The sequence below is a fragment of the Falco peregrinus genome, chromosome 12 (assembly GCF_023634155.1).
Source record: "Falco peregrinus isolate bFalPer1 chromosome 12, bFalPer1.pri, whole genome shotgun sequence".
In the NCBI taxonomy this organism is placed as follows: Eukaryota; Metazoa; Chordata; class Aves; order Falconiformes; family Falconidae; genus Falco; species Falco peregrinus.
The window spans coordinates 10,039,540-10,064,522 of NC_073732.1; the positions used below are offsets into that span (position 1 = coordinate 10,039,540).

The 24,983-nt window shown below is 50.3% G+C and overlaps 1 protein-coding gene across 4 annotated transcripts; it reads right to left on the reverse strand.

Annotated features, from left to right (window-relative positions):
* Positions 1 to 2,653: 2,653 nt before the first annotated feature.
* Positions 2,654 to 24,020, reverse strand: FAM124B (family with sequence similarity 124 member B). Of its 4 annotated transcripts, none has more exons than XR_003552326.2 (4): positions 23,547 to 24,020; positions 22,685 to 23,424; positions 18,643 to 19,717; positions 2,654 to 3,425 (listed from the first exon to the last, which is right to left on the reverse strand). XR_003552326.2 is itself a non-coding variant. In XM_027779491.2 (3 exons), exons 1-3 carry the CDS (start codon positions 23,569 to 23,571, stop codon positions 19,088 to 19,090), a joined length of 1,395 nt encoding a protein of 464 aa, XP_027635292.2. In that variant the 5' UTR covers positions 23,572 to 24,020; the 3' UTR covers positions 17,454 to 19,087. The 4 variants fall into 4 exon arrangements, 2 of the variants coding, with proteins under 2 accessions (XP_027635292.2, XP_013150536.2); XR_003552325.2 differs by lacking the exon at positions 2,654 to 3,425 and adding an exon at positions 17,454 to 17,969; XM_027779491.2 differs by lacking the exon at positions 2,654 to 3,425 and having other exon boundaries at positions 17,454 to 19,717.
* Between the last annotated feature and the right edge of the window lie 963 nt (positions 24,021 to 24,983).

A 24,983-nucleotide genomic window follows, 5' to 3' on the forward strand; every position in this document is an offset into this window, starting at 1 on the left:
GCTGAGGATGTCTCAGTCCTGGACATTAGGCAGATCAGACCATCACAGAGATGAATCCAAATCTGTGTACAGGTCCTCCTTCAGAGCCACTTCCACCACCCAGAGCATTGCTGGCTGGAAAAGGCTTTTTGGAAACACCTGCATGATAACTCACTGCCCCTGGGAGCCAAAGGCAGCGATCGCCTGTGTGCCACCCGCCAGCCAGCTCTGCTTTTCTTGGTTAGAAGTGAGAAGGAAAGACCATGAGACCTGCTGCATCTCTGGACTTCACTCACAGGCTCGTCTTGGAGATGGCTTTTGTGACAAAAAGGGCTTTCTTGAGGTAGCAAAGCCACATCAGGATCAGCCAAGACTGGTAATTAAAAGCCACGGCAAATCTTCCCTAAATGAAAAATCTAGTTACAGCACTGCCTTGGGAAAGAGCACAAAGGGCCAAAATTTAAGTCAGCACATAAAATCATTGGCTAAGGCCTGAAACACAGCTGCCTCTGTGATGCCCACAGTGACCTCTCTGGAGAAGGGAGGGAGAGAAGTGTATTCAAGACATAACACAAGTAGTGAGAGCTCAGCTTCTTTATCATCTTTGTCCCCATCCCCAGGTTTCATGCCAGTGCCACTCAGTGCTGGGTTTTTACTGATGTCTCCATCTGACGCATTTGCAAAGCCCGGAAGAGAACAGCGCTCAAAACACAGCGAGAGCTGCTTGAGAACCACTTTCCAATATTTATACAAACAACCTTGGAGCTTTGAAAACATCTCAAAGCCCCTGTGTCCCACAGAGGCCCTCCATCACACCCGTGAGCTTTGGGTTTGGCCCAGAGCACCGGAAAAGCCTGAACTTGTGAAACAGAGGTTAGTCAGATTTGACTAAACATCTGGTCATCGTCAGCGTGGAGAGCAGCGCTCCGAGATGGGCGTTTATGATGTTGGCCCTGAACAACTGCTGTTTCTTACAAAATGGAGAATTTAAAAGTTTGCTGTACACAAGGCTGCTTATTGGCTCCTGTTATTGTTTCCATCGGTTTGCTTCTCCAACAGCCGGCTTGCCGAAGAAGCACTAATTGCATCTAGCAGACACCTCCCCAGCCATCGCTGCGTGCTGCACCCTGTCAGCAGCCGTGGCACCGTGGTCTGCCCCGCAGAGACAGCTCTGCCATGGGCTAGGAACCATCCTGCTGCACATCCTCGCTGCTCCTGGGTCCGCCCGCGCTGTCTGCAGCACACTCGGATCAGCTCCACTGGATTACAAAAAAAACCCAACAGTTCCAATTGCAATGGTAAGGCTTACAGAGTTTGCAATTATAAAGCAAATGTAGGCCAGCAGTTGTGGATTTGACTCTGCTTGGCAGCAGGGACTCCCTAGCACCTTCTGAAACCCAGCTGCTCTTGTCAGAGGTGCTTTCTTTGAGGCAGCTGAGTTGGAAAAACGTTGGCCAGAAATGTGTGAATTAGTCAGTAACTCTGTGAGTAACAGGAAGGGAGGTATAATGACCCAGATGACTGCTGCCTCATTGCACGGGCTGTGGAGCTCCGCAGAAAATGTTAAGAGCACTATTCATCCTGCCACTCACCGGCCAGATACACTTTCACTGCAAGGCACTGAGGGATGGTGTCCATCTCTGCACCCTGTCCATAGAGTGCCCACACTGGGGACCCCTCACATGCTGCAACGGGGCAAATGAGGAATGGGAGCTGCACTAAGGCTATGTCAGCGCATATTCCGAAAGCACGTAAGATCTCCAGGTCTCCTTTGCAGAGACAGAGAGGGTTATTTAATGAAACTGCATGGGGTGACATCCCCCAAAACCCAGCTGTTCTGGATAAGACGGCTACCCCGTCAGTGGCCAGCCCGTACGTGCAGAACAGTGCCCTGTCGCAGGCTCCAGACGAGATCAGCCCTTGTCAACATTGCTCCAGAGCAGAAAGCCCCACGCAATGCTGGCCGGGCTGGGGCTGCTCATCCATGAAGAGCTCTGTCGATACAGCCCGGGCCCTCCACCAGAACTCTCTTGGGTAACTGCAAGCCTCACTGCCCCATGCAGACCACAGCCATACCCAGACCTTGCAGGGGGGATGCACAGGCTCAGCCGTGTCTCTGATGAGCCCTGCTGTGGCCATCAGGGTCCTTCACATGCTTTGCACTGAGCTTGGAGAGATTTAGAGCAGAAATACTTGAGCATGCACTTTCCCGAGCGAAGGTCGCAGTTCCAGATTGTTTCCCTGTGTTCAAACAATCAGGTTAATAAATCAAAATAAACTCTCAGAAGATTCATGTTCGAAAAGGATTAAAAACTTCAGGGATCATGCCAGAAATAGTAGGCCCAGATAGAGGGTTTGACCCCTTTTTTGCCAAACACACAGAAAACATCTGCGCAGTCAAACAAAACTATGTAGCAAATTGGATCAAGATGATTCTGACCATGTTTGTGGGTTCCTGAGATCCTTTGTTCAGATGGAAAATAAGCAAATTAATATGCAAGTCTTATAAAGTTGGGATATGCATCGATTTATAGGGGGGCTTTTATGCCTCTAGATAAACACTTTGCAGATCACTTTGTTTAAAAGGGCACAAGTCAAAGAATAGGAGCGTTTCCACAGCACAGGGCAAAGTTCACCATTGTCTGTAGGTTAGATTCAATGAACAAATACCATCAAAATGAAGTCATGCTGACAAGTTAGTATTTTATTCAACAACATTCTAATAATAATTCAATAGGGATGATAAAATAGCAAGTTTATGCCTGTTCAGCACTAGACAATAAAATTTCAATATTTACCCGTCGCATAGCGGTATCACCAGCGAGTCAGAACAGTGTTAAATGAGGAACTTTACAAACATATAGCAGAAGACCCACTTCTTGCCAAGAGAAGTCACACGGACAAGAGTACATTGGAGCCTGGCTGATTTAGGCAATAGTCACCTATGGCAAATCCCAATTAAATTAGGCATCTCCACCAAACGTTCTCTTGCCATTGCTTTTACCCACCTAGATCCCTGTTATTCCAGGTGGATACTTCCAACTCTCATGTCAAACCAAGACCTGCATATCCCATAACTTTGACTTGGAGGTCATGACCAGCACACCCTGTGAACATGGGCTAAGAGTAATGGCATTTGTTTACCTTATACAAACAAACACTTGACCTTCTATGTAACCCAGAGGAGCGTTTAAAAGGCACAACCATACCTCATTTAACATTTCCATCACTGGCTGCCAGCTGTTTGCCTTCATGGATGGCCAGGTCCAACTTCACTGCTTGAGCGTGATCCCCGCAGAGCATGTCGCTGCCGGCAGCTCTCCCAGGGAGCTCCTCCACCCGGCGAGGAGGAACTGCTGGCTGCTGCTGACAGCAGAGGCTTTTGAAAGATGATGGGCTAAATGCAATTGTTGTTGCTGAGGTTGTGCCACTGAGATCTTATCGCTCTGGGAAACACACATGGAAGAGATTTAAATAAGTACGGACACAGAAAGCAGAGCAGAACATTAGGTCTAAAATGATACCCGTTAGAAAGAGTCCAGCAATACCTTGTCTCTCGATAAATACTGAGCCTGCAGCAATATCCTTTGCATGTAAGTCTTATAAAGGAGGTCTGGCCTGTCTGCCAGTAGACTAACAAAGAATACAGGCATGACAGAAGGTGTGGTTTTAGGCTATCACTGAAAACTCCTCATTTGAGTGATTATTTATGCAGCCAGTGATTTCCTGGGAACAGCAGTACTCGGGACGCACCTTTCTTTTGGTACTGTGATGACACAGGCTAAGCCACTTTGAAATTGTATGAGGTACTGCCATGTTTTAACTGGAACACTGTCATAACTTTTTATTTCTTGGCTTCTGTTACTCAGTCAGGAGCATTTCTTACAGCACTGGCCACCTTCCAGGCATAACATCTACCAAAGGCACTGAGTATGTCCTAGTTTTTCTCAGAATACAGCCCAGAGCAAATTTACTACAATACAGCAAGTGCAGAAGAGAACCAGCAGCAAGGAGGTCAAACAGTAATTAAAACCAAACTGAAAAAAGAGCAAACCAAAACTGCCTAATCTATGACCCCAGGAGAAAATTATCAGTAACAACAAAGTCAGTTAGAGTAATGCTTTGCAGAACCAGCAGTGCAACACAACTCTGCAGGGCAACACGTGAGTGGGGGCAGCCCCAGTATTCCCAGTTGGATCAGCTTCTGTTTTCTGCTACCAGAAGGTAGGAGCCGGGGGATGAGCACGCCCTGCCTGCATGCCGAGGGGAGCACCCATGGGTGGACGTGTGGCTTCCTTAGCACCAGAGCACCTGAAGCAGGCGGCCAGCCCGCTGCAGTTGTATAACTTCTAAAAGGCAACATCAACAATACGTTAGCTGACTAACCTAAATATGCAAGAGATGAGCACAGCAAAGATACCTCAGGATCTGCCTCCCTAGTATCCAAAATCACTGTACAGTACTCAACTGTAACAAGCACTTCTTGCCTAGGGGAAGGGCGGGGGGAAAAAAGATAAATAACTAAGTGCTGCCAGAACAATTTCCAAGCATAATCAATGCTCCTGTCAAAGTAGGACCATTCACTCCCCGGGATCTTCCAGCAGCCTGTAGTAATAAGCACCTCCAAAAGGCAGGAAAAAGGCAGAAATAGCTCCACTAACACATGTGAAGAGCCAAGGAGCATAGAGATAAAAACATTCATGAGTTCTTTCTGATCCCATCATTCATATGCCTCTGAGATATCCTGTTGTCAGGGAATGCCCAGATTCACCCAGAAGTGCCTTAACTGTGGTCTAGCTGGCCTCCCAACTCCTACTTTAGATGGAAGAAAGATGCACTAAATAGCTCGTCATTCCTCCAGGCAGGGAGGAGGACTTCACTGTCATCCACAGCCCCTTCTCATACAGATGCCAAAACTTCCTTCCCTCCCACCCACCACTGACCAACCTTCACGGAGCCATTCTCAGCCCCCAGCATCCCTGGGTAAAGGCAACATCATTGTCTCACCATCCCTCTGACAAAGAGTAACTATAAAGACTGAAACAGGCAGTGATGGTCCAGCATAAGAAAACAGAGAAACCAGCCTGAGCACCTAAGATGGCTGCAGTTTGCATTTATGTCATACACCTGCATCAGTCCTCTTCTTAATTGTTCTTATCCTATTTTCCAAATAGTAATGGGGATTTTTTTTCAAATATCAGACACCGGTTCCGACCTCTTGGATGCCTATTCAGGTGTGAAGTCTTGGCTCACTGTTGACTTTATGTTAAGCCAGCTCATTACCACCGAACAATAGCCAGTGAATTGGCTATTGTTCAAAGAAATCACTTATCAAGGCCATGCCCAATAAAAGCAAACTGTTAGTGCAAAGTTCTGAAGTGCATGAAAGGAAGATTAAGGAAGAAGGATGTTGTTGCAGTTAACGTGTAAGATTAAGAGATGAGAGATCTGGTTTTTATTAAAGGGACTTTCCCTGCAGTGTTGGCCAAGCTGTATAAAATCCCTTTATTTTCATTTCCCTTTGAATAAAATGGGAATAACTCTATTTTCCTGCCCGGTGGAGAGGGTTAGATCACTTCGGCCCTAATGCTCACAATGCCCGCCACCAAAATGTTTATGAAGCACAAGGTGAAAGAAAAAACAACTCAACCAACCACATCGGACTGACCGAATTTTTAAACTCAAATGAATCGAATTTCATCCAGTTTCCAAACCCCCAAATGACTACACACCGTTAGGCTAAGAATAAGCATGTGAAGCGATGCTCTACAGGGTAATTTTCTGGAGAGCCTGGAAGCCCCGGGAGAGGGGCTGCGGATGGGAGCACCTCCTAACTGTGACCGCACGGCTGCACCTATGACAGTCTCATCAATCCTGTGCCGCAGCGCAGCATCCCGGGGGTGGCTGAAGCCCGGGGCACGCTCAGCACCCCGCCAGCTCTCATGCTGCTGCCCTGCACACCCATGCGCCTGATGGATTCCAAGGCATTAAATTGCATTTACGCAGCCGACACCTCCACGGTACCACAGAGGTAAGCAAGTTTTAACCTGCCGCCTCTTTGGAGCAAGCCGGTGCATTGCATCCTTTCCAGTGAGATCAGTGGCTTTTCAGCCTCGATGCTGGGTGAACTGGGGGTGGCTGAGGAAAGGCTGAGCCCAAGCATGCGCTCTGTGAACTGCAGATGTGCAGCACACAGCTGGGCCAGGAGGGGATGGGACTGCTCTGCTGACAGCCTTGCTGGACCGAAGGGCAATTGCATCCAGGGCTTCGTTTCCCACATTTCTGGGGAAATTGCTGCCTCCTGCACGCTTTGCAGAAGGATAGCAGAGAGCTGCACTGCTTCCAGAGCCAGATCCTGTGCTCGGCTTTGACATGTAGCAGCTGGAGCTGCTACCCACCACTGTGAGAAATGGCTTTCAGTCATGAAAAAAAGGGGGAAAAATATCAAAAAGTCACTTCAAGCTTGGCAAAGCCTCATAGGAAATTTTCAAGGATGCCTGTTTCTTCCACACACCCTCTGCATCAGCAAGGTTATTATTATTATTACAATTTAAAATTACGGACAAATAGCTTTTAGAACATACAGCGGGTGACTGCTTTGGCTTTTAAAAATTGGCTGAGATTTTGTAGATGTTAAAAGGCCCTGCTGCATGCCCATAACATCTCCTTTCCCATTACCAACAGCAACACTGAAACCCTCTGTAAAGTAAAAACACATGCTGGAGCATCAATGATTATAGATGGATAGGCTGAGGTTGCCAACGTGCATTTCTGTGTATAGGTCAAGCAAGACAGAACACAAAGGAGAAAAACATAGAACAAAAGCTCTCAATCACCTCTCCAAGCAGTAAACCGCATATTGAATCAAAACCGTGACAGATTCTCTTGCAGACAACTCCTACCCAGAATAGCAACTGGGAAATTCAGACAAGGACCCAGGAGGCCACCCGCTCCGTGCACCGTGGGTCAGCTGCTCATGGGTGGCCACGGCTGCTGTCCTCACCCGCCTCCTGGAGGTCCAAGATCCCTGTGGTGGGTGTGGAGGGAGGAGATCTCCATTCAACCTTGGCTTTGCAATACTTCCCAAGTATTTTCATTGTCAGTACGGTTTCTGTCACAAACAACTCAAAAACAGGTTTTGGTGATGATGTGAGCATAGCTCCTGCCATAAAAGCACAGCAGAACACAGTAAACAGGAGTCCAAACAGGTTTTGGTGATGGTGTGAGCATAGCTCCTGCCATAAAAGCACAGCAGAACACAGTGAACAGGAGTCCATAAAACCTCACAGTTAGGTTGGAACCATGAAAAGCTCACATTAGACCTGGAAAACAAAAACAAAAACATCCATCCCGCTCTGGTTTTGCAGTTGCATGTTACCCAACGGCACTGGCAGGCACCTGGCCAGGCAGCGCTGCAGGGCCCCGGGGCACGGGACCCCCACGCCCCCAGCACCCCTTCCCCTCCCCGGGGAGCCAGGCTGTGGCAGTGCCGCCGGGCAGTCACCCTGCGGGTGGGAGCAGTCCACATGCTTCCAGAGGCTCCGAGACACGCTCTCATGAATCAAACAGCTGAAATTCAAACCCAGCGGCCAGGTAAGTGGGGCAAGGGCTCTGAGTCTGCAAGGTGGGGGAAAATGTTTTATGGGTCCTCCTCCCTTCCTCTCCTCCTTTTTTTCTGGGTCTTTTTTTGGCTAAACGCACAAGGTTTTCTTTGGGACACAGCTTTCCACATCACTCGGGAGCTTAAATAACCCAGCTTGTGCAAGCAGCCGTGGTGGGGCTGGCTGGGGTTGCGGGGGCCACTGGGCTGGCGTCAGCCTGTGACTCGCAGCTCCCACCCTGAAACTGGAATCCCGGGAGTCTCCTCTCCCGGCCGCCCTGCACGGTGCCCCTTGGGTGGCACCGGCTGCTGTGGCGGGGCTGGTTCGTGCTGTGCTCCCCCGGGCAGGCTCGGTGGGGACAGGCTGTGCCAGCAGCGCATGTGGACAACGAGGAGGAGGAGGAAGAGCTGTTCCTGGCACATGCCATGGCCGTGGCCAGCCTGCTCTGGTACGTGGAGAGGGGACCACTTTCAGCCCTGGCATGTCCTCCCAACACCATCCCCGCTCCTGCCAAGCCCTCTGCGTGAGCCTGCCTGCCACATCTGCTGCACCTCTGACACCCACACACATCCCTGCTCCCACCGACACCCTGGCAGCACTTTTTTTTTTTTTTTTCCTTTCCAAACTAAACTCAGGAACCAAATACAACACAGGGCACAGAAGGAGCATGAAGGCCATTAAGGACCCCCACATTGAGAACCCGCTTTGCTGATGCCAAAAAAATTGCAGACTGAATGTAATCCCTCTGGATGAGCGGTGCCTCAAGACACTGATTGTTGGGGAGGCACAGCGACTGCATATGCCATGCCAGCATCATACAAGATAGGGCTTGTCCACAGCTCAGTTACATGTCAAGTGGAGCAAGAGAGAGAAAGCCCATGGTGCTGATGAAGGCAGGCAAAGCCAGCACACTCACACAGGAAGAAATGAAATGCTGGTAAGGCATTTGGCCTGTCATCACTTAAAACTTGCAAACACAACAGTGGTTATTACCAGAGCTGAACAATGAAATCGGGAAAAAAAGCAGTCTCCACTAAGACAACTGCTGAATCAAAACAGCTACAAGAAGTAGAAGGTTTGCTCTTCCTTAATAGAAAATGCTTGGCTTCCCATGGCGCATATCTTGTTCCAATTATTTTAACTCCTTGTGCCATGTGCTACTGAAGGAGGTGGCTCAGCAGCTCAAGCAGGCTGTCAGAGAGCTGCAGCTAAGGGTGGCTAAAACTCCAAGTCTGTGAGAAGTCTAAATCTCCTGAAATCTGGTTTCACTCTGATTTGCAACAAAAACTAACATTTGCAAAATTTCTCGTGACACAGAATGACTTTCCCATCTAAAAAGAGTATCTGGTAAACATCAGCATGAGACATTTCTGCAATCAGCTATTCCCTCCACAAAGCCTAGTAGCTCTGAATTAAATCAAGATGAAAAAACACAGCAAAATTTTCAGGGAAATTCTGCTCCCACCCCACCCCTTCCCTCTGGTCTCCCAGCTTACACGGACAGGCTGGAAACCCTCACAGCCTGGCTTACATCGGCGTTGTAGGTTTCGGGGAGTCAGGCTGAGGGACTGGGAGCCCAGTGCCCTCCTCAGTGTGAAGCCACTGACCCTACAGCTGAAACCAGCTGGTGGCCAAACCACCCCCGCCAAGGCCAGTGGCAGCCCAGCAGGGCCTTCAGCAGAGCCCAGGCATCACAGTTCAGCATCTGATCCACCAGGATGCTGCTAGTGGTGCCAGAACCAATTTGATTAGTCACCTTCCAATAATTCAACCCGCTTCTGGAAAGTACATCTACATTTTTAAGCACTGGTTGGACTGGCAGGAGGCCACGCAGGCCAACACAACAACCACCGTGCCCAATGGGTAAGGAAGCCCTGGGGTATCAATGCTGTGAAATGTTGCATTTGATCTACATGACAAGGTTCCATAACACTGATTTACTTCATCCCACTTGCTTACATCCATCACAGTGGCTATTTGGTTTGCCCACAGCTGCATTTGAAGGAAGCTGCTCTTGGTGCTGTTCCCAATACATGTGGTGGCCCTGCAAGGATGCTTCCATCTAACATGACCAACAAATAGAGGAGGGAGAGGAACACAACCAAAATCCACTTGCTTAGATCCACTGCCAGGCTGGAAACAAAACTTCCAGCCACTGGGATGGCCAAAACACGTTCCCTTTGTACTCATTGCACATCAGAATCACATCTCTTGTACTGTCCTGGGAGTTTCCTTGAATATAATTTCCTTTGTTTGTTTTAATTGAAAATCCTTGGGGTGCTTTAAGCCAATTCTGGTAAAGCAAAAGCAAAACCACAAACCTTGCTTCCATTCCAACCATAAGCCAGTGAAGCTTCAGAATCAAAAAGCAGCGTGGGAACACCGTGGCTCAGGTACCTCTCTCCATCACCAGCGAGTGAATAGCTCCCGTGTGGCACTGCTGCTCTCCCAGGCGGAGCGGGCACTGCCCACGCGGGGCGGCAGGGCACAGGGGGTGGCCGTGCTCCCCAGGGTGCTCCCCGGCTCGGAGCAGCACGGAGCCACAGGAGCCAACAGCCGGGCACCCAGCGCAGCGCTGGCAGCGGCGCTGGCTCAGCCACGGCAGCTAGCTGAAGAGGGAAGTCTGACGAGCCAGGCGGGCTCATTGCCAGAATCTAGGGTGGGCAATAACTGTAACTGTGCCCCAGGCACTCCAGCTCAATACATGGTCTCCTAGCTCCGGGTTTGAGCAATAAATGCAAGAGGAGGAAAGCCTTACCTCTGAGGCGAGGTGAGAGAGCAGCCCACGGGAACAGGCAGCAGTTTAATGACCACAGCTGTGTGCCCATGCCCAGGGCTGACCCACGCTGCTGGCCCGGCCACCGAGCCGGCAGGGACACGCACTGTGCCCCGAGACCCAGCTCCAGCAGCCCTGCTGCCGGCACCATGGGGCTGCTCTCAGCCCCCCAAACCACCCTTTTTCCCCCCAAAGCAGCCTTGACTCCCCACGTAGCCAGTGGATTCGGGGCACAGAGGCTGTGGGAGGCTCCAGCCGCATCAGGGCAGCTCAGGGCAGGGGAGGCCAGGGCAGCCTGGGAGGAGCCAGTGGTAGGATGGGGTTCCCAGCCTGCCCAGAGAAAGGATCACAGATGAGCGTTTATGGCCCAGGCAGCTGATTCAGTCACTCCTATGCAGGCTATGAGCCTTCCGGCAGCTGGAGGCTGCTGACAGCCCTGCCGTGCAGCCTCTGGCCAAGCAGCACAACATTGGTGGATGGGAACAGATAAAGTATGAGATCCAAGGGGAGACTTAGGCTGCGGTTTAACATTTTTTTTCATATAAATGTAGTATCTCTCTAAGCTGCAGTCACCTGTCCCACCAGCTGGTAACTCTCAGGCCTTAGAAAAATTCTTCCATCTAGATTAAAAGGGGCACTGCAGAGACTGCTGCTGTTTATCCCAAGGTTTTTCCTTACTGGTGCTCAAACACTGGGATTTAAGGCTGACCTCTCCCACAAGTGGGTCACTCCCTTCCCTCCTCCTGGAAACACGGCAGCAGTGGCAGGGCACGGCCCTCAGCCCACAGCAGGGGCAGGGAGCTGCCCCCATGTGCCACGCTGCAGGTCCCAGTTGGACCCTGCTGCACACCCGCTGTGGGACCCAATGAGCATCTTCTGCAGGACAGCGGGAGATGGAGCAGGGGAGGAGAATTGGTGATGCTGGAATATGAAGTTGGGGCCAGGAAGAGATGCTCTGATAGCAGTGGTCCTAGGACAGCAGTGAGGGCAGCCCAGCGTTGCACAAGAGCCCTGTCCCCACAGCAGACTTGGGAGCTGGCAGAGCAAAGGCAGCCACTCGGCTGACTGTCGCTGCCTGCAGAGGTGGCAGGGTGGTTCCCTGCCATACAGGGACCGAGGGTGACTCAGGGCCATGTGGAGCTCTGCAGAGACCTTTGGTCCTCCTGCCCAGTGGAAGTGCTTGCTGTCACCACGTGAAGAAAGAGACAAAGGTGGCCCAGGCACAGGGCAAGTGACCTTTGGGGAGTCACAACTCCAGCTGCACCCCTTCCCACCCTGGAGCAGAGATGTGATGCAGGATCTGCACTTGACCCAGTCACCACATCCACCAGGGGCAATCCCAGCTACCAGCACTACACAGCACATGTGACACAGTGGCACAAGGGCTAGGATATCTCTCCTGCCACTCCCAAGGGAGCAGCAGTGAGTCAAACCTAAGGCAAGAGGAGGAGAAGGAGGAACTTTCTCCTCTTGCTCCACACCAAGACACTGAATCCCAGCCATGCCAACAGGAGGGGGCTTACTTCAGAGCAAGGAACATCTTCCACATCCAGTCAGTTGTCAGGGCATCTCTCATCCTACCTTCCCATTTCAGAAAGCAAGGATCAACCTTTTACCAGCTGTGACAGCTAAAAGCCCCAGTGGCTCCTGCCTGCTCCGTGCCTAGCCAGGCCTGCGCCCTACAAGGCTCCTTCTGATGCTGAGATGCAACTCAAGATGATCCCAATTAAAGAAGTGAGGCTGTCACAATTTCAGCTGCACAAGTGAGATGAGAAAACTAATGGTGTCACCGAGTGTCTGCAGGAACAAATCTACAAACCTAATCACCTCCCAGCATAGCCAGGCTGCCAGTGCCTGAAGGAGGGTGATAGGGGAGAAGAAAGCTGTTGGGACTCTTAAAGAATATTAATTCACACTAATAGGAATCGGATCTGTCCTTGCCTGTAATCAGCAGCAGAACTGAGATCCTGAACTGGAATATTAATGCAAGTGCTCCATGGGAGATGGAAACCTCTCAAAACCTCTCTCGAATAATGAGAATTAAATGTTAGAAGAGCAGCGCAGCAAACTGCAATGCAGTGGTAGTGTCAGGGGAAGCCTGCTGAAAGAGGAGGTGGGGAAATGCAGCGGGAGTATCACTGCCTCCTGGTAGTGCCCAGGACCACAAACCCATACCGACTGCTTCCCAACACATTGAATTTTCTTTCCAGACACCCTTCCAAACTTGGGTGCAATCATTGTTTCTCCTGTAAAATATAATATAACTGAATTTTTAATCCAGGTTGATCAGGTGCATCCTCTGTGCTTAATGAAACCCACTATACAGGAACAGGAAAGAAATTGCTCACTGTAACAGCTGCTATATTTTGTTATTCTGTATAACTACTGTTACGTTTTGGGTGTAGAGAAATACCTCTGATGCTTCTTTTCAATGAGGTACTAAGGATATGAGGTGTTCCACCTGAGATATGCCATTGGAAACGAGCAGCTCTTCCTGAAAGTAAAACCAATGGGGAACATCTGACACCAAGAAGGGGACAGATCCAGGACACCACTTGCTGCTGAAGCCCAGCCTGCAGGCACACCTGCCTTTGGCAGAAGAGGGGCCTGACTAAGACTTGCCACCCTGAGGATTATACTGCAGCTCTCAGGCAGGTCTTTTAAAAGACATTTTTTTAATCTCATGTCAGTTTTTTGCTCCCCAGTGTGTTTGGCTACTTGGCTTATGAAGCAGCAGAGCGTCTCTGAGGCACTGAGCCCCTGCAGGGCTGAGCCAACCCTACGCTGGATGAAAAGCCACAGCCAGGTAGGCACTTTGCTGAACGGAAGCACATCATACTCCAGGTTTCTTATTGAGGCCCAAACAGGGCATCTCCAGTTCCTTCCGTACATCCTGCCCCATTCTCAGGCAGCTCCTGCTGCAAGTTCCCTCTCCCAATGTTCCCTGATGTCTGCAAGTAAGCGGCATCCCAAGGCAGGGATGCAGCTTCTGCACTTACCACATCATGGCCCAAAAGACTGAAGGAAAAATGAGTTTTCATCTCCCTAAGGACAAAAGAAAGGTCCTGGTGAACCTTGCGTGAGAACACTTACTGGAGAAGAGGACAAAAGCAAAACCCCTTAAAGAACACATGCAGGGCAGGTAGCTCCGTGCAAGCTGAGCCCCAGCCCCGATGTGCACACACTCCCACTCTGCTGCCGCACGTCTCATGCCAGCCGGCCTGGCAGGCCGACAGGACTAATGTTTGGGTGGTCACTCAGGGTTCACTGGCAAAATCCAGCAGCCAGACCTCCCACCTCCGCTACCTGGGCTCAAGCAAAGCCGTGCCTGGCTGCAGGAGGTGCCAGCAGGGCTGGGCAGGGAGATCCTGGTGTACAAGGGAGCAGTGACCTTCCTGCCCCACCAGCAGCGTCTGCAGCACCCCGGCAAAGGGGGTCACAGAGAATCCCCCCCACCCCGAAACACCCTTTTGTTGCTGCTGTGCTGAGAGGGGTGAACTGTGGACCCACATGGGGTGGCGGGGGAGAAGGACACGCGCTCCACGCAGTGTGCCATGGGGACCCCTGAGCCCTCTGCATCCCTCCCACAGCCCAGACCCCTTCTTGGCTTCCACAGAAGTTTCCAGTTCCTCATTATTAAAGCAAAGCCTAAGAGCCTTTGAGCTTCCTAATTCACTTTGCAAGTGAGGCGGAGAGGGACCACAGCCATGACCCCACCGCCCCAGAGCGCTCCACCTCTCCTCCCGCCCCGCATCTCCTCCTGCCCCACCCCACCAAGGCAAAGGTCCTGCTTCCCGCCCCGCTCCATCACACAGTGGATCGTCACCTCCACGAAGGGGAACAGGATTAATTCACGGCAAGCCAAGAGTGATCCTTTGGCGCTCAACTAAAAAGGGAGAAGTCTATTTTTTTAACCTTTGAAACAAAATTGCCTCCAGTTAAAATTAATGATTTACTTTTTTCTGTTATTACAGCTAAAACAGTTGATCTGCCATGGCATTTCTTAGCAAAACGCCTTTGTAACAAGCATGCTAGCACTGTGCCTTGATTTTTCTCTGCAGTCAGCAGATACACATTAACAGCTGCATATGGAATTGCAGCGCATCCATGCCTGAGGCTGCCGTCGGAATAATGACGGACGGTATTCACCCCTGTCGCTCACGTGGCAGATCTCCTTAATTTAGTTTGCTGGCAGAGAAAACGAATGACTGAGAGCTAAGTTAGCTTTCTTTGGTATTGGTATCTCTATTATTTTCTTCTATACCAGGTTAATTCCGTGCTAACGAGAGCGAGGGTGGGAAGCCGCAGGACGGGCAGGCAGCGGGGTGAGGAGCCCGGGGGCACCGGGGCACGGCGGGGGTGGCACCTGCCGCTGCCGAAGGGCAAAGCCTGGAGGGGGGGGGGGGGGACGACACAGCCCCGGCCGCCGGCAGCTGCCCCCTCCCTGCTGTGCGGGGCCGCCCGCTGGGGCACGGCCGCTCGGTGCCAGCCCGGGCGGGGCGGCGGGGCAGCGCCGTCGGTCCCCGCTGCTGCCGGGGGGCGGGGGCGGCAGCGGCCGGGAAGATGCCACCGGCGGGCACCAGGCGGAGCTGGTGCACCAGGGACGGGCAGCCCCCCCGCCCCCCGGCACCCCCCCGGTGTCCCCACCTGAGGGGACAGGCCACCTGGCTGGACGCGGTACAGCAGACAGGCAACAGAGAACATTTCTGTTACTGCTGCAGCTACACGTGCTCGGACAGAGGGACCCACGGGCAGCCGCCCCGCACCCTGCCCACGCAATTTACAGCGAGGCAGACCCCACGGCCCGGCCATGGGTGCCAGGAGCGCACCATGCACAGCCCGCGGAGAAGCTGGGGCTGCCACGCTCATCTTTGGCTAAAGAGACAATTTCTGGTTCGTGTCCCTATGACAAATTAAGGATTTCTGCTACGTGCAACATTTTTTCCCTCCACCAAGTGGCTGTGAAGCTTTGCCTGTCCTGGGCACGGAGCGCAGCACCAACACAGATGGAGAATATCCTGCCAGAGCTGAGAGAAGCAACTCCCACCCCAGACCCACCAGTGTAAATGTGGAAAGCTCAGCTGTGCTCGCTGGACCAGTTCAGGATTTACCAAGACATTCACAAAAGCTGAATTTGGCCCAAAACTTGGGAAAGAAGAGTGCATTCAGCATTTGCTTCCCCGAAAGAATCAAGCTTGCCAGCTTCTTCTTAGTATGAGGGGCCAAGCCTGCGGTGTCAGGACTGACTCCAGCAGCCGCCGTGCCGAGGCCAAGGTTACCCGGGTGCCCGCCTGTGCCGCCACACCGTGCCAGGCGCAGGGAGTGGGGAGAGCACCCCCTGCCTTTGTGCCCGTATCCAGGCATCCGGGAGTGCTCCCACTCCTTCCTGGCAACTCGTCCCTCACAAATGCCGCTGCACTTGCTTCAGAGGAGACAAGAGACACCACTTTTGTAGCCAGGGACCAAAACAAGAAAAGCAACAGCAGCCACCCTTGCAGGCTGGCTTAAGGTGACTCCAGAGCAAGCTCTCCTGTTTTGCCCAACTCCTGCTGCCAGCAGCTCTCGCTCTCAGCATGCACCCCACTCCCACAAGAAGAGATTTCTAGCCTTCATCACCCAGGCTGTGCAATCAGACCAGGAGAAAAGCCTTTCCCTTTGGGCCAGGACCATTCATCATCATCCCTTGTGAGCAGAGCCACAGCAGCATCTCTGCTCCCTCCTGGGAACGGGGTCACCCAGCCACATGGCTCACAGGAATCCCAGGGCCATGCTCCTGCTCCCAGGTGTGATAGCACCCAACAGACTTGCACAACACAGGATGACCATCACCCTCTAAAAGTACACATCTCAACATTAAAATCTTGATTAGCAGGTGCCAACCCATGCTGACCACCTTGGCTGCTGTCCATCAAGGTGTCTGGAGGAATCAGCAGCTCGGTACCCACAGCATCATCACCCCTGATGGTCACAACTGAGTCAGAACCCTTTCCACCAGACTAAATCATTTATATCAAGCCTGACACATACAGATGGTAAAAAACCCCCACACCACTTCCTTTCATTCAGGGTTGCAACGCCATCATACCTCTAAGCATAACTTTTCAAAACTCCCTCTTTGGTTTTCCACCAAGACTGTTTGCCCCTGCGTGCTTTGTTGGGACCAACATGTGGGATGGGAGCTAGGGGAGAGGGAAGCCCCCGGCTCAGCCTGCTGCCAGCATCGCCAACCCCGCACTCCTGCCCGGTCCCAGGAGGCTGCCTGGACACTACTGGGGGCACAGAGCTTCAGCAGCCCCCTGCCAGCCTGCACACACTCTAACCAGCCTTTTTTAAAAAGCCCGAAAGAAATGGCACAGCATGCAAGGAACTGTAAAATAAAGGTTGCAGAGATATGAAGTGTCTACGGAAAATGTGAATCTTTGCCTTTCACTACCGAATCCAACCAGGGAGAAACTGCACCCCCGGACCAAACAGCTGCCTGGGTAATACAGAATTTAAGTGAGGTGTATCCTACACTTAAAATAGATGGACTTTATATATTCACTGTCACAAGCAGTATTTTCAGAGCAGTTTTCATTTGACTTGAAGCCATTCTCTTCTGTGATCTATTGCAGGCAGGTGAACCTCATGGAACATTTTCTTCTTTTTTGTTTTAAATGATGAAGCATTTCCCCCATGCTAGATACTGACCTTCCACCTCCTATGCACCCTCTTTCTCTTAAGTAGAATGAGGTGATGCTAAATAGGCATCAAATAGGTACCTTTGGCATCAAAATAGAGATAATACCATGAAATCTCTAAAGCAGTTTCTCCCAGGAATCCCACTTCTGGCTTCACTCCTGGGTTCATGACTATCCTTGTCCATGCCCATTGCCAGGGTTGCAACTACCTTGCCAAGGGCCCTACCCCGATCCCCCTTCTCTCTCCTTATCCCTCCCAGGCTGCCCCCAGCCACACCACAGCGAGCCCAGACAGCTCACCCCCCTGCCAGCCCTCTGCCGCTTGCCTTCTTGTCCAAACATTTCCTCCGGCTCTGAAAAGTGCTGGCTAGATTTCTAGCATGTTAGGCAAGATTAAATAATAACCCTTTAAAGATGTAAAATATCACAGTATGATTTATTAAAACGCCCAAAATATTTATGGAGCTTGTGAAAATGTAGCAGTGGGGGTGCGTAAGTGTGCAGTGAAATAAGTTCAGCTTTCTGCAGGTCCCGGGCCCCGCACTGGAGGGTACGTGAGCATCACTGCCAGGGCAGCACCAGCTGTGGGGGTGCAGAGCAGGGACTGCCCTACTCCCACCCACAGCCCTAAGACCAACTGGGCTTCAAACTTCCCCAGAACGTGGGGCCTTCCCAAAGCCTGAGCGGAGACCCAGCAGTGGCATGGCTCCCCAGCCCCCCAGCGCACAGCCCACCCGCAGCATAGGCAGGCGTTGGACCCCCCCAGGTAGCAAAGCTGTAGCAGTGCAGTGTGAGCTGTGCTCAGCTGGCACAAGTACCAGAAGATACCCATAACATTGTGCAGCCCCAGGAAGGCTTTGCTGCTGCTGCCCTTCGCCCTCTGCCTCTCCTCCGGCCACAAGAAGTCATCACCTGTCAAGCTTGAGTTGTGACCTAAGGAGAGGCAACGAGATGGCACTCACCAGACACATTCACACTTCTGTGTAAAGTCAACTTCAGGTGTATTTAAGGGGAAAATGTTGTGCTGTTTGGAAAGTAAGTATGATCAGATTTGGCTTTTCATTTAATAAAGTCGTGCCTCTGTCATACCCTTCCCATCTCTTTCCCTTTGAGATTTACTTAATCCTGCTTGAGAAAACTGCTGATCAGGATGGGAGTTACTTCAGCATCTGTGCCTGAAACATTACTTCATTTCTCCTGCACTTTTTACTCTCCAGCATTCAGCAGCTCCCTCCAAGACTCTTAGCTTCTCTTGTCTTCTGTTAATTAAAACCCAGTTATGATTGCTTGCTGGTAACTCCACACTGGTCTAAACAAAATAAACCCAGCAACATGGTGGGCTTTGTAAGTGTCACATGAAAAGGCAACCACAGGTCTTACTGCAGCATAAACATAGCTCAAACTATTAGTGATTGTGTTTTTGCATGTACTGTGCTCATTTGGGGAAAAGGCACCTACAAATCTTTTCTTCAAAAATATTTTAAAAGAACATGCTTACGTTTCACATGTTGCATAAAACTGACATTGATAGCTTTTAAATACCAACAAGGGAAAAGAGAAGGAACACACTGGAAAATCAGCATAACCACCGTGACCATGCCACTACCTTGTTCCAACAGGTCCCAGGGAAGGACGATGAGCCCCATGGCTGGGGGCATCCAGCGGCTTGGGCAGCTTAGGCAAACTGCATCTAACCCCACCTAACCCCATCTGAAGATGTCACTGGCTGTTTTTTAGCATCTTAGAACAGCTCTAGGAGCCATATGGCTTATTCCTATTCATTGCACAATAATCCTCCAATCTATTCTACATTAAAAAAATATAAAGCTTTCTGTAAATTCAGTGTTATTTTTCTTGCTTTATCTGCAGCCTCCTTAGCATTGCTCCATGGAAGGTAAGCGTCTACTTTGGTGAACCCACTACCGAAATGTTGTGACAGCTACAGAGGTAAGCTGAGCATCAGCGGTCACAGCACGAGGAGGCACAATAGACACAAAAGCACCCTGCTGCCATTTGGAAACGCTGACTTTGTCTAGCATGTCTGTTTTCAGTCATATAAAGAATTCCTCCTCCTCATCCTCTGCCCTGTTTGCAATGCTGGCTTGTGGCGGTTGTGAGGGAGAGGCTGCCACGCTCTGCCCTGCTCCTTTACTCCTTTTGGCTGCAGCAGACAGCAGCTGGGTCCTGCCTGGGGTGGGCATGGTGCTGCTGGCCCCATCCGTGGGTGCTCGCAGCTGGAAGAGGCTGCTCCGCAGGTCCCTGGAGAAGCGGTTCAGTGGGCAGCGGCCACTCACAGCATTGGCCACGGCAAGCCCAGTGTCAACGTTGGTCTCCGCCGCGTGCCGAGGGACGTGGCTCTCCTGGCGAGAAGCCTGCTGCTTGCTGCTCGCCCGCCTGCGGAGCGGGGTGGCTTCCCACCACGGCCGGGCTGCTGGACCACTGTGAGAAGAGCAGAAGTGCCTGTGGAGCTCACCGCCAGCTTGCTCAGGAATAAGGGCTTCGCTGTGGTCAGATTTTATTTTACCCTTTGCGGCTCTGACCTCCTGGCTTCTCCACCCAGGATTACCCTGTTTTGCAGGGAGAGGGGCTGGGACAGAGTCCTGCAGGATTTTTTCATTGCCTGCGTTATGCTGATGGGAAAGCCCAACATGTGCTTCATGGGGCTTGGACCTCTCTTGTACCTGTTGAAGAAAATTTAGAGAGAACCTCATTAACAGATTGTTCTAGCCTGGCCAAGTGGTGATGCTCTCACCCAGCCTCACTGTGCTGAAATCGCCTGCAGCATGAGTCAGAGCCCCACTAGAGAACAGCACAGTGGTCCTACAAGCCTAAGTGATAGCAGATGAAAATGTAGGTAATGTGATGCACATAGAAAAAAAATAATAATCTTGGCTTTACACACAAAATGCTAGGTTGTGAGGTGACTGTAACCCAGGGTCTCATTTCTGTGACAGACAGCAGCATGATAGCATCAGTTCAGTGCCTGAAGCAGTCTAAAAAGTAAATGAAATCTTAAGAATTATTCCAAATGAAATGGAGAACATGGTTATGCACGGTGCAGCTCTGGTCCCAAAGCTGGGCTATGATGCCTGTCCTTCACCTGCAGCACACAAGAGGGTATCATGGAGCTGGAAACGCTCAGAAATGGATAAGGGTAATTGCAAATACAGTAGAGGAACACCCATGTATCCTGGGGAAAAAGACATTTTGGAATGGAGAGGATGAAAGGCTAAACCACCACGAGCCACCCGGAGAAACTGATAAGGATTGTCCATTCCCTGCCATTTGCAATGCAAGAAGCAGAAGCCATCAAATGAAGCCAGCTGGAGCCAGCTCCAGTTAAAGGAAGGTGGCAGTAGGCCTGGGGAAGTCCCTGCATACAAGAAGGTGACGTGGATTCAAGGGGAGACTAGATAAACACTTAAAGAAGAATTACCACAGCTAGTTTCAGAAGACCCTCAAGTTTAAAGCAGGCAGTTTGGGAGTGTATATTGGTGGGGTGTAACACATGCACTTGTCCTCTTGCTGTTCCTGCCAAGGCAGCCACCCAGCTGAACCCCAGTTCAGACAAAGAACCTGAATTGCCACATCGTGTCTACGAAGCTCTTTACACTTCTGTTTGGGGGTTTCCTGATGGCAGCACGCACACGCTGTGGTGCTCGTGGCCACCTTCCAGAGGCATCTCAGGACTAGCACACACATGTGACAGATTTGCTGCAGGTGACCTAAACACCGCACGCACAAATAGCTGTGCCTGTCCCAAAACCCTCTTGGAGGCATCAGACCTACCAGAGCTCCTTCACGTCTGCAAAAGCAGACTGGCTGTTTTTGGAAAGAAACTTGTTCAGGAAGCTCTGGATCGATCACATGGCATTCCCTTTGATGGCTGGGCAACACACGGACAGACTAATCCAGGGGTAGATACCCGTCAGACCAGCGAGGCCAATGGGACCGGGACCGGCTGAACATACATGTCCCACCGGTTCCCGTGGAACACATCGCCCCTGGGACCCCAGCCAGAGCAAGGCACCCACTCACCAATCCTCTACAAGGCTAGAGACATGTTTCATGTCTTTATTTACAAAGCAATGGTCCTACTCTCCTACTTAAGACTCCTAAATCAGTCTTAAGGCTAAACCTGTAAAATTTAAACAGGGATCTCCTGTAAGTAGTCAAAGAAAGGACATGGAATAGAATAGTAATTAGTGAGCGACTTCAGCAAAAAAAAAAAAAGAGAGGATGTCGTTTATATACTACTTTATCAAATTGGGTGGCTTGGGTTATCTCTTCTGCAATAAAACCAAGAAAAAGTTCTTGCAGGCTCAGGGGGGAATGACAGCTCTGCATGGGTAGCAGTCCGTGAGCTGACCCTTGGGTTTGATTTGCAATAAGGCAGAAAGTTGGGGCAGGGGAGAGGCAGAATAAATGATCTACAGGTACTTAGAATAAAGATTGACAGCATGAACTGGAGAACAAGGAGCCGTGTGCCAGGCTGCCAGCGCCCTGCATGGAGCGGCCACAGGAGATGCATCCCCAGGCTCAAGCAGCCTCCAGCTTCCTTCACCAGGAGCACAGTGCAGCACAGCTACACCCCAAAAAAAGCTGCTGAGCATCCTGCCAGTGAATTCATGTACATCTGTCAGCTTAAAGACCTTGTACCTGCAGCAGGAAGAACCACAGAGTAATTTAGGAAGGGACCTCTGGAGGTCACCTGGCCCCATGCCCTGCTCCAGGCAGGGTCAGCTTCAAATCTACATGAAGATGCTCAGGGCCTTGTCCAGTCTAAGTGGGTGGAAACCAGTTTATAAAGCGATACTGAATGAGAAGCATGCAAAAGCTGCCCGGGGGATTAGTGTTCAGAGCAGCATAAAAATAGGCCGTGCAGAATTAGTAATTTGATTTGTAACAAATGAGCTCTGGAAGCTAAAAGAAAAAGAAAAAAACACAGGATGGGCAAGATATTTAAATATCCAAATTACAAGAAACAAAATAATCAGAGGTGGGAGGTGTTGTTACAATGGAAAGAAAGCACACTAAGCTAAACTGCCCGCCTGCTCACATGTAGTTCCCGCTGTGTATTATCTCAGCAGAGCCTTTTTTTGTCATTTTTAATTGGTGTGTGTTCATACAAGCTCTGGACCACACACCTGAACAGAAAAGGCAGAGATTTCCTAGGACATTTCTTTGGCACTTGCACCCAACTGCAACTGACTCAAGAACTCACACAAACCTATCGCAGGCAATGTTGTATCCAGACTATACTTAGAATACATCTGGTTTCGGATGCTAAAAATTTGCTTTCAAAAACATTTATAACATAATGACTTAGCAAAAAAATGAATAGGCTGCTATGGTTGTTTAATTCAAGCAGGGAAGGCAAGATGTTAAACTAGCCTGCTCAAAAATGCATTCATACTTTCACTGTCAGGGATGTTAATTTAACAATATGAGAACATTCCAAGGATCTGTGCTTATATTTATCGACAGCATCACGGCATTGACAGCTACCAATTACTGCATTCAAAAATTCAAAAGAAAACATGAACAAGCAAAATCTTAATTTCCATTTTAAACCAGTCCTGCTTTCCTTGAAAAAAAAAACCAACCAATAAAAAAACCCTTCCTCTCAGAGCACCACAGACACATACCTGAAGCAGAATTGTATTTCCTTCGTAGTCTTGTGTTTGCCACCTGGTGCTACTGATAGGAATACACGGGTTAGGCAGGAGAGGCACCAGCTGCCCGATTTCTTGCGCCTTGAACTGCAAGGCTGCTGACTCCTTCGGCTCCGCAGCCACCCCGACGGGCAGCTGCTTCAAACAGAGCTGGACAGCAATATTTTGGGTTGCATACAACACAAAGACACAGAAGTTACTTTTCTGCATAGTTGCTTCTCTCTGTAGGATCATCTCGTAGAGCCTGACTGCATCCTCATAGTTATCGAGGCTGCAGTAGAGGGTGACACGCAGGATTTCAGGGCCACAGTGCACCCGCCTGATGCCCCACACAGGCATCTGGTCATCCAGGCCATAGAAGTCCTGGGGAGCTGGGGCGTAGGGGTGGCTTTGCCCATTAGCAATCTGGGCACACTGGTAGCGCCAGGGTGGACGTTGGAACTGCTCGTGGATCTGGAAAATCCGTTCTTCTCCCAAGTCCTCATGTAGAAAAAGAAGAACAGATATTCCAGGAAAGCCGCAGCTTCTCTTACGACATCTCTCATAGTATTTCAGTGGAGTAACTCGCTCAGACACCAGGAAAAGGCGAATGTCTGGGCAAATCCACTCCAAAAGCCGATCCAGAGTTTGCTGCAGAAGCAATGAGTGTCCTGAATTGGCGAGGAGATGCACAGTCATCACAGCGTCTGCTCCATCATCCATTGCAAAGGTGCCTGACAAAAAATAAAAACAAATTGGTGCCTTCCCTTTCCTGCTACTGCAGCCTCAGTAACACGAGGGGTATACTTTAGAACTTAGACAGAACAAAGTCAATCTCCTACAAGCTTCGCGATACCCCAACGAAATAGGCAGGTACGCATGGTTAATGCACATGGGGAGGCAGGTGAGGAGTGACAAGGTGTTACGTGCCGGGTCCCGGGTGACTCACGCGACGGCAGAGCTCAGCTGAAGGCTCATTCTCCAGCTCCCAGACCCAAGCTGTGGTCACTGGGTTCATGCGACCGACATGTCCAGAAACACCTCTGTGTCCTACTGCTCCTGTCCCTCATGGCACCAGCAGCAGAGATGAAGAGCACCAAACACAGGGGCAGCGCTTCCCCAGGGTGAGGTGGTGCTGTCAGCACTCCGGCCTGGCAGCGGTGGAAACGGACACTCCGGATCTGGCCAAATCCCACCACTGCTCATCTCTGTGCCGTCGCCACCTTTTGCAAAGGCGATGTGGCACTCGTGTTTGAAAACCTCAGCGTATTTTCTCGTAGTCAGCAGGCTGGCTTTAGCTCGTTGCAAAAAAGCTTGTGATCTTTGTGAGTCACACCCTTCTGGAGCATACAGATAAGCTATTCTTTAAAAACAAGGAAGGAAAACAGGCTAACAAAAGAAAAAAACCCAGCCATGTGAACACAATAGATAACAATAAGGACAGATATGAATCAGCCTCAGGAAAGAGGAGCTTTGGGAAAAGACCTCGACTCCTAGTTACACACTTCACAACACAGGTAGCTTGCTGCCTAGCCAGAAATCAGCTCCTGGGTTATTAAACACAGCCCATAATAGCTGGGTACCAGGTCTCCCCCTTTCAGGGCCCTGTCTGCCTCTTTTTGCTCCTGCGTTTTTTTTATTTTAATGCCAAAGGTATCCCTGTGATTAGCACCCTTAGGCAAACTCCAGGTTTTTTCCATTGCTCCTCACGTTTACATATTGGTACTTAATTTAGCTTATTGTGTAGACTACAACAGGAATGCTGAAGATACACCTCTTGCCAGGCTTCTTCCAGTGTCCAGACAATAAATCACACTGCTCTTTCATCTCCTTATTTTTTCAGCCCAGGAGCAATACAAGTTAAGCCAACCCCCATTTTCTATACAGCCAGTATTTAAATTGGACCCAGGGCCTCTGATAATGTATCCAGCTCCGCCCAATTAAGAGCAACACATCTCACAGATTTTCCCTCTCAAACAGCCAAGCACACAAACCAGAGGTTCACCATGCAGAAATCCCAGCACTAGTAAGTCTGTTATTCAAAACTCTGAATTCAAAACACTTTTTTTTTTTTTTAATACAACCCTTTATAGCTTTATATTCAGCCGAGTGAAATCTCCAAGGTCTAAAGGTACAAGTAGTGGTGCTTTGTCTCCTCTGTGTACAAAACCGCTCTTACTGGTAGAAATACACATTCATGCTTTAAAACCGCATTGACACTAATGTACAATAAAAGTAAAAAGGCTGACTAAGGCAACGAGAAAAAAAAATAATTTGCACTAACAGAGCCTAA

Excerpts from the sequence above, each read along its gene's own strand:
- FAM124B (XM_027779491.2), bottom strand. The coding sequence starts at position 23,571 with ATGCGTACCTGCCTATTTCGTTGGG. Across the intron at positions 23,425-23,546 it reads TACCTGCCTATTTCGTTGGG|GCACCTTTGCAATGGATGAT; the intron begins GTATCGCGAAGC and ends ATTTTTTGTCAG. Across the intron at positions 19,718-22,684 it reads GAAATACAATTCTGCTTCAG|GTACAAGAGAGGTCCAAGCC; the intron begins GTATGTGTCTGT and ends TTTCTTCAACAG.